This window comes from Photinus pyralis, unplaced genomic scaffold (assembly GCF_008802855.1).
Source record: "Photinus pyralis isolate 1611_PpyrPB1 unplaced genomic scaffold, Ppyr1.3 Ppyr1.4_LG9, whole genome shotgun sequence".
In the NCBI taxonomy this organism is placed as follows: Eukaryota; Metazoa; Arthropoda; class Insecta; order Coleoptera; family Lampyridae; genus Photinus; species Photinus pyralis.
Window position 1 is genome coordinate 2,029,126 of NW_022170878.1, and position 9,224 is coordinate 2,038,349.

At 44.9% G+C, this 9,224-nt stretch overlaps 1 protein-coding gene across 2 annotated transcripts; it reads left to right on the forward strand.

Annotated features, from left to right (window-relative positions):
* Positions 1-936: 936 nt before the first annotated feature.
* Positions 937-8,262, forward strand: LOC116180858 (ras-GEF domain-containing family member 1B-like). Of its 2 annotated transcripts, XM_031501016.1 has the most exons (8): positions 961-1,840; positions 1,914-1,973; positions 2,115-2,216; positions 2,283-2,575; positions 2,625-3,027; positions 3,076-3,219; positions 7,194-7,396; positions 7,448-8,262. In XM_031501016.1, exons 1-8 carry the CDS (start codon positions 1,076-1,078, stop codon positions 7,695-7,697), a joined length of 2,220 nt encoding a protein of 739 aa, XP_031356876.1. In that variant the 5' UTR covers positions 961-1,075; the 3' UTR covers positions 7,698-8,262. The 2 variants fall into 2 exon arrangements, with proteins under 2 accessions (XP_031356877.1, XP_031356876.1); XM_031501017.1 differs by lacking the exon at positions 2,115-2,216 and having other exon boundaries at positions 937-1,840.
* The last annotated feature ends 962 nt before the right edge of the window (positions 8,263-9,224 follow it).

Consider the following 9,224-nt stretch of genomic DNA (forward strand, 5'->3'; position numbering starts at 1 on the left):
AATCATTTTAAGCTGGGGTCTTGAAAGAAAACTTCAATTTTTGAAGTTTCAACTGCATTTTTAGCTTTAAATTTAAATGTGAAGCCTTCTTTTAACTGCATTTTTAGCTTCAAATTTAAATGTGAGAACATGAAGACCGCACAAAAATAATTTTAAGCTGAGGTCTTGAAAGGAAACTTCAACTTATGGAGTTTCAACTGCATTTTTAGCATAAAATTTATATGTGAAGGCTTTAATCTTAAAAAGGGGAGCATGAAGACCGCACAAAAAAATTTTAAGCTGATCTTGACAGTAAACTGCAAATTTGAAGCTTAAACTGTATTTTTAGCTTCAAGTTTTCTCGTGGAGCCCTGAATCTTAAAATATGGACAATGAAGACCGTACAAAAAAGAAATTAAAACTCAGATCTTGAAAGGAAATTCAAATTTGAAGCTTGAACTGAATTTTTGGCTTCAAATTTAAATGTAAAGCCTTCAGTCTTAAAAGTTAGAGCATGAAGACCCCACAAACATATTTTGAGCTGAGATCTTGGCAGGAAACTTCAAATTTGAAACTTGAACTGCATTTTTAGCTTCAAAATTTCTCGTGTAGCCCCCAATTTTAAAATGTGGACCGTGAAGATCGCACAAAAAATACTTTCAAGGCAAGGATCTTGGAAGGAAATTTTAAATTTGAAGCTTCATCTCTATTTTTGCTTAAAATCTAAACGTAAAGCCTTCAATCTTAAAATATGGACCGTGAAAACCGCACAAAAAATAATTTAAAACTGAGATCTTGAAAGGAAATTTCAAATTTGAAGCTTGAGGTGCATTTTTAGCTTCAAATTGAGCGCGAAACCTTCGTTCTTAAAATGTGAACTTGAAAACCGCACAACAAATAATTTCAAACTCGGATTTTTAAAGGGAATCTCCAAGTTGAAGCTTGAATTGTGTATTGTCTTCCTAGGAGAATGAGTTGTCGAAAATCCTCTCAGATTGTTACGTAATATTGGGAATTGAAAATAGATAATTATCTTGCACCCGTAAATGCGAATCGGGATTAGTATTAACACGATTCCTTGCTTGGCAGTCTAGCTATGGACGATCCCGAAATCAAAGAAACCGTTGAGCAAATATTAGGTAAAGGGGCTAAGGTCGTAGATTGCGAAAAGAAATCTTCGATCAAAGAGGAGGAAATTTTGCTAATAAATGGCGTACCAGTAACGCTCGAGGGGCGCGACGGAAGAGCCATAAAAGAGGCGTTAATCACCGGGCAGGTGCCCCCTTGCGATCTCCTCAACACGTTGCTCATTAAGACCGGCATACTGAAGGCACCTGTGAAATTGGACACGTCTCTGAGTGTAAAGTCGACGACGGTCACCAAAGAGGAGGTGACCGTTTCGCGCGCGGGAAAAATAGTCGACGAGCGAAGTCGAGAGACGAAAGAGCATAACTTTTTTACAAGTGCCATTAGTGAAGTTTACGAACCGGTAAGAGTTATACCAACATCGGAACTTTTGAACGGGGAGTACCCGAAAAGCAAACGAAACGAAACTTTTCCAGTAAATGGGAACGAGCAAAACGGTTACGAAACGAGCAGCGATCACAAGTTTAGTTCGTTCTCGAGCGCGAGCAGCTACGAATCGGACTGCCCCGCCAATGACGACCAACGAAAAACCACCCTCAGCAAGGACTCGGGTCACCTGACTAACAGCACGATGTCTTCCACGACCAAAGTCGACTTTACTCCGAGCTCAATCGACTCGCTTAGCTCTCTAGACGAAACCGATTACAAAAACGATTTGGTTGACAAATTCCGCAAGTGCGGATTTAACAGTAACGGGTACCGGAAGGAGTTTACGGTAAGACATATTGCACTCACTCGATCCGATTGGAGACATTTGCAAAGACTAATTCGGTTCTCTTCTTCTTTAGCCTACTATTTTTGGAACCGTGGCATCGGACCACACGCCCAAAGACTGTTCAAATAGGAGGGTAAGCACAATCTCAGGATCTCCCAGGCGCGTGGAGTTATCACGGTGTTAAGGTCAAGGGTCATTTTATTTCTCAATACCGTGGTCACTTCACCCCCCTCCAGCCCGCTTCTTAACACGTACTAATTTAGCTTTCTAACAGAGCTTACCCCAAACTCCCCAGACCGGTAAGAACTTCTCAACCTTATACAATGGAGAAGCGATTTCGGAAAGTGCCTCCATTGCAGATACTCACCACGATAACGTAAGCATCGCTACTAACGGTCGCGCGATTTTTTCGCACCAATCACGCGTGCGCTCTTCTTTTCAGGCACTTGTATATAGAGATGGAAACTTGATATCGGGCCCCCTGGAGGCGCTGATACAGCACATGGTTCCTACAGACACGTACTACCCGGACCGGGCGTATCTGTTTGCATTCCTCCTCTCGTCGCGGCTCTTCATCAAACCGCACGATCTGCTCGCGCGCGTTCGGAATCTCTGCGAGGTGCAGCAGGGTCTCGGCAGCGCGGGCGTCGCGACGCAGCCGGGCCTGTACAGGTTCGCCGAGCACCTCGTCCAGCTGCTCGCCGAGTGGACCGAAACCTTCCCGTACGACTTCAGGTGAGTAGACGTCCGGCGGGTTTCGTTCTCAAAAACCTGACATGCGCAGAGACGAGCGGGTGATGCAGCACGTGCGCACCATCACTCAGCAGTGCTGCTGCTTGAGCTCGAGTTTGCGCGCGAACGTCTCGTCGCTCCTCCACAACCTGCTGCAGCGACTCACCGCGCTGGAGAACTACGAGAAGTTCCTGGAGGAGCCCCAGCTGCCGATGGACGACGGCACCGACATCACGGACGTCTGCCCGAAACCCGACGTTCTCGCCCAGCAACTGACGCACGTCGAGCTCGAGAGGCTGTCGTACATCGGGCCCGAGGAGTTCGTCCAGGCGTTCGCCAAGGAGAACCCGCACATCGAGACTTCATTTAAGGACATGAAGAAGACGCACAACTTGGAACAGTACGTGCAGTGGTTCAACAGGCTCAGCTATTTCGTGGCGACTCAGGTTATAAGGGTGAGTGTGCCGGATCGTCAGTTCGCCGACTAACTCAAAGACTTGCAGCACTTGAAGAAGAAGCAGAGGGTGCGCGTGGTTGAATATTGGATAGAGACGGGTCGAGAGTGCTTTAATATTGGAAATTTTAACAGTTTGATGGCGATCATAGCTGGACTTAACATGTCGCCGGTGTCGCGGTTGAAAAAGACGGTAGGTTTCCACGACCAGGACGCCTGTAAGCCGGGGGGGGGGGCACTCTCGACTTTATTTCAGGAGTAAACTCTTCATTTTTTCTCATCAATTTTGTTATGATGGAGAGCGGGGGGGGGGGGGCTTAGTTTTTTTAGATTCTAGTAACCAATGTACTTATTTTTTAGCAACTTTTTCGTAGCTAATATTCTTTGGGCACTATTCTAGGGGACTTCGGAGGGGGGGGGGGGGTCCGTTCAATCTTTTAGAGCTTGAGAAAAATTTGCCCCATCAACAATGTGATGCGGCATTTTTCTTTTACATTCTAGTAGGCGAATATTGTATGAACAGATTTTCGCGCCAACATTGGAGGGGGAGCGGGGAATTTTCTGGGTTTAAGAAAAAGCTTTCTCGGGTGGGCAGTAACAGGGCGCGGCGGGGCGGCCCAGTCGCCGAATCGTCTGTTCCCAGTTATATAGCTGCGCCGCCTCGTCTCGCTTGTTGACTATCGCAAAGTTGTCGAATCTGAAACGTTATCTCGGATGGCTAGTAACTGGGCGAGCCGGGGCGCTATGTCCCTCAAGTATTCCTTTTAATGTAATTGGAGACTCGCCTCGCCCGAATTTCTAAGGTTCTTATGGAGGTGGCCAGTTTCTCTCCCCTAAAGAAAGAGCTACACTGGAAATTATTGTATATTCTAGGAAGGTAATATTCCAACATTAGGTTTTTTCCTGAGCCTAATGTTTCTCGGAAGAATAGGGCGCGGTCACGGGGGGGGGTGTAACAGCACTCACTCCCTTTCGACTTTAGCGGGAGAATATTTCAGGAGTAAACTCTTAATTTTTTCTCACCAATTTTCTTAGATAGATAGATAGATAGATAGATATATATGCTTTGGGGCCACTATTCTAGGGGACTTCGAAGGCGAGGGGGGGCTCCGTTCAATCTTTAGAGCTTTAGAAAAATTTGTCCCACCAAGAATGTGATGCGGCATTTTTCTTTTACATTCTAGTAGGCGAATATTGTATGAACAGATTTTCGTGGCAACATTGGAGGGGGAGGGGGAATTTTCTGGGTTTAAGAAAAAGCTTTCTCGGATGGGCAGTAACAGGGCGCGGCGGGGCGGCCCAGTCGCCGTATCCGAATCGTCTGTTCCCAGTTATATGAATGCGCCGCCTCGCCTCGCTTGGTGACTACCGCAAAGTTGTCGGAACTGAAACGTTATCTCGGATGGCTAGTAACAGGGCGAGGCGGGCCGCTAAGTCCTTCAAGTATTCCTTTTGGAAGCTCGCCTCGCCCGAATTTGTAAGGTTCTTGGGGAGGTGGCCAGTTTCTCTCCCCTAAAGCAAGAGCTACACTGGAAATTGTTTGTTGTACATTCTAGGAAGGTAATATTCCATCATTAGCTTTTTCCCTGAGCCTAATGTTTCTCGGACAGAATAGGGCGCGGGCAGAGGGGGGGGGGGATTTTTAATTTAGATTTTTAAATGCATGTTTAGATAAGATCCATTATAAATAGGCATTAATTTTTGGAACAATGTCGGGTGGGACTGGAAGGGGGGGGGGGGATTTTCCTGTAATACAATAATCCAATCAAACAGTTTGTTTTTTTTATTTTGAAAATAATTCTCAAATACATTATACCATTACTAAATTTTGGAGATGTGTTTATGTGTGAGGGGGCGGGGGGTGGGGGGTACCTCTGAAAAATGTAGGTTGATTCAAGGAATATTTTTCTTCATGCTGAGATCAAATGTAACATTTTACTTTTTGATTCTAGAGGACGAACATCCAAGGGCAAACTTTCTTGAACTAATTTCTCTATGCCAAATATTATATTGGGGGGGGATCTTATAACTAGCTCGCAATGTGGTACTTTAAGAGACAAATTCTTAGGGCAAACGTTCGTCACTTAATTGTTGGTTGCCACTAGCTCCGTAAGGGGGGGGGGATGAATTTTCCGCACGGGCTCTTTGAAATTGAATTCCAGGAAGTATTTCCTTTTAACATTTTGTTTTTATTTTGAAATTATTCTAAAATACATGAAATAGACATGCTTAATATTAACGTTTGGAGGTTTCTGTATGCGGGGGGAGGGGGGGGCACAGTTTTTCTGGAATAATTTAAGTGTAAGGTGATTCAAGGAGGAATGTTGCATAGCAGGTAGTCGTGGAGGGGGCGAATTTTGCTATAATCCTTTAGGCAAGAACAGTTTTGGTGATTTAATTTCTGTAACTGTGTACGTGTGGGGGGGGGGGGCAGCGAAATCTCCCTGGGAATCTTAAGCTGGAGAGATGGAAATTTTCCTTGCTATGCAGCACTTTAAAGACGAATATTATTGAAGCGAATTTTCGTGGGCGATAGTATTGGAAACTTAGCTCAATTCCGCTTTCTACTTTTAAATTCTAGAGGATTAGTATACCAATAGTGAGCGTTCGTAAGATAATTTTTCGTAGGCAAAATAGTTGGAGGGGCGGGGAGAATTTTCCGTGCAATTCTTTGGAGAGCAATAATTTGGAAATTAAGGAAAGAATTTTTCTTTCAGGATCCTAAGTGGCTAATACAATTTGGGGGAGTTTTTGTAAGTTTTCCGTGGCTAATGATCTTCAAGTGGTCGGGGGAGGAGGGCGCATCCGGTTCACTATACTCGCGAGAGGTGAGGGGGGCAGCGAGTCGTGCATACAGCTCTTGGTTTTCATCGAGTAATGTGTAGTTGGGGGAGGGGGTGCAGAGTGGCTATTTTAACTTAGGTTCTAGTGGCCAAATATTCACATCCAAGAGGGTGTCCTGTGTTTTGTCCTTCAGGATCCTAAGCGGCTAATACAATTCGGGGGGCGCATCCGGTTCACTATACTCCGCGGGAGAGGTGAGGGGGGCAGCGAGTCGTTCATACAGCTCTTGGTTTTCATCGAGTAATGTGTAGTTGGGGGAGGGGGTGCAGAGTGGCTATTTTAACTTAGGGTCTAATGGCCAAATATTCACGTCCCAAGGGGAGTTTTGTGTGTTTTGTCTTCCAGGATCCTAAGTGGGGAAGTTTTGTAGTTTTTCCGTGGCTAATGATCTTCAAGTTGGTCGGGGGAGGAGGGCGCATCCGGTTCACTATACTCGCGAGAGGTGAGGGGGCAGCGAGTCGTTCATACAGCTTTGGTTTTCATCGAGTAATGTGTAGTTGGGGGAGGGGTGCAGAGTGGCTATTTTAACTTAGGGTCTAGTGGCCAAATATTCACGTCCCAAGGGGGAGTTTTGTTTTTGTCTTCAGGATCCTAAGTGGGGAAGTTTTTGTAAGTTTTCGTGGCTAATGATCTTCAAGTGGACGGGAGGAGGGCGCATCCGGTTCACTATACTTTTGAGAGGGGCGAGAGTGGCGAATCGTTCATACAACTGAAGGGACGCGTTCTTGATTTTATCAAGTAATGTGTCGAGGGGGAGGGGAGGCTAGAGATGCCAGAGTGGCTAGGTTCTAGTGGGCAAATATTCACATTCCAAAGGGTGTCCTGTGTTTTGTCCTTCAGGATCCTAAGCGGCTAATACCATTCGGGGGGCGCATCCGGTTCACTATACTCGCGAGAGGTGAGGGGGCAGCGAGTCGTGCATACAGCTCTTGGTTTTCATCGAGTAATGTGTAGTTGGGGGAGGGGGTGCAGAGTGGCTATTTTAACTTAGGTTCTAGTGGCCAAATATTCACGTCCCAAGGGGGAGTTTTGTGTTTTGTCTTCCAGGATCCTAAGTGGGGAAGTTTTTGTAAGTTTTTCGTGGCTAATGATCTTCAAGTGGACGGGAGGAGGGCGCATCCGGTTCACTATACTTTTGAGAGGAGCGAGAGGTGGCGAATCTTTCATACACCTTAAGGAAAGCGTTCTTGATTTTTCATTGAGTGGTAGGGGGAAAGGGGGGGCAGAGATGCAGAGTGGTTATTGTAATTTAGGTTCTAGTGGGCAAATATTAACATTCCAAGGGGGAGTCCGATGTTTTAATGTATGCTGTTCATTTTGCAGTGGCACAAAATACAGTCGGGCAAATTCGCGATCTTGGAGCACCAAATGGACCCGAGCAGCAACTTCAGCAGCTACCGTAGTACGCTGAAGGCGGCCATGTGGCGGAGCGCGGGCGCGACAGACCAAAGACAACGCATCGTCATACCATTTTTTAGTCTTCTAGTTAAGGATCTCTACTTCCTGAACCAGGGATGTTCGAATAAGTGAGTTGCGCTCTTGTCCCGTCCGTCGTGTTAACTCGTCACTTTCCGCAGGCTACCGAACGGTCACATAAACTTCGAAAAATTCTGGCAGCTCGCGAAGCAGGTGACCGAGTTCATGGCGTGGAAGCAGGTCGCGTGTCCGTTCGAGAAGGATCCGAAAATCATCGCCGTGCTCCAGAGGGGGCCCGTGCTCACCGAGAACGCCCTCGCGCTCGCCAGCTTCGAGTGCGAGCCGCCCGAGAACAACCAGGAGAAGGAGCGATGCAAGAGCCTAAAGGCGGAAGGAAACAACGCGTCCTAATTTTTGGCGACCACCGATATTGTCGTGCCATTCCCCCACCACCACCACCGCCCCTCGAAATTGTTTGCCATACTAGGAAATCGCGCGCTTCGTTTGAATTCTCGATTATTCAAATGCTTGTAGATAGGGTTGGTTTCGAGAGGAGATTGTCCACATAATCATTCGTGAAACGAGATCGAAGACTTTTTTGATACGAATGTTTTATCGCATTGTAACATTTTGTACTATTTGTAGTTTTTCATACCTCAAAAAAAAAGAAACGTTTAAACGCGAGTATTTAAGCGATGTACTTAATTGATATTGACCAGATTAACAGTATTCACGCGTCACGTTTAGTTTTGAAGCACTTTTACAAAACAAAAATGTCGTTTCCTACAATGATGCTTCTTTGCTTTATTGATATTAGATGTAATACAAACACAAAAGACTTAATTTAATCAGTATTCTAGTCATTAGGGAATAGAGAGATACTAATTAAAGTACATATATGTTGTATTTGTAGTTGTAAAAATCATTTGTAATCTGTACCAATTTGTTTAATGTAAAAATTGTACTGTACCACTTCCTTTGTTGTTTTTCATTACAGTTGCTACCTTACCCCCAGTACGCACTGTAGTTCCATTGTAATTTCCAGGAAAGCACAAGGCAAGTACTGTGGGTCATAGGGGAAGGGCGGCCAACTTTTTAAAATAGCAATCACGATAAAAACAACGGCGATTAAAGGCAATGAAAATATTTACTGTGAACACTATGCAGGTCAGTCTTCAGTCATCATTAACTCTTTTGATTGGGAAGTGTAAACGCGAGGGGGCGCAATGCATGTCAATTAGATGGAATACGAGCGCGTTGGTGTTCCCTGGTTTACGTGAATTATAGGCAACACCACTACAAAAGAGAAATGCGGTTTAATTCCAGGACATATTTCATTATATTATAGCAGGAGGGAGGTAATGCACCTTTCAACTGAATCTCGCCCCAGTTTTATGTAATCCATTATATTGTTTATTTCTTTGTAATTAAAGGCATTTATTATTATTATTAATTTTTAGAATGCAGGATTTGCCAAATACGGGACGGTTGCCCGCCTAGGGGAAGGGTTCTTGAATTTTGCATTGCCGAGTGGATTTTTAAACCCTCGCCACTTTTAATATAATTTTTGAGAAATCGTCATCGAATTTTACTTTGCTGTGGGTATGGGTGGGGTGTATGGTACGTTTGGCTAACACTTCGACAGAGGATTGGAAAAACCTAGAAAGTACCTACTGCAAGAGGCCAAACACCATCGGAAATGCGGTTTATGGCTTTGTTGACCGTTAATACAAGGTTAGTATCTATTTATAGAAAAAACATGAGAAATTAATAAAATACGAAATAGTGTAGCTATTCAGAGAGGTCTCTAGGCCTCTTTCGGAACTTTTTCGTCTCTTCTAAAGCGTCAAGTGCCCATTCCACCGTTTTCTGCGCCATAGCACAGCGCTCCACACCTTTGGAAAGCTCTCCACAGCACACCAGACGATCTTTTTAGAC

Excerpts from the sequence above, each read along its gene's own strand:
- LOC116180858 (XM_031501016.1), top strand. The coding sequence starts at position 1,076 with ATGGACGATCCCGAAATCAAAGAAACCGTTGAGCAAATATTAGGTAAA. Across the intron at positions 1,974-2,114 it reads AAGACTGTTCAAATAGGAGG|AGCTTACCCCAAACTCCCCA; the intron begins GTAAGCACAATC and ends GCTTTCTAACAG. Across the intron at positions 3,028-3,075 it reads TGGCGACTCAGGTTATAAGG|CACTTGAAGAAGAAGCAGAG; the intron begins GTGAGTGTGCCG and ends AAAGACTTGCAG.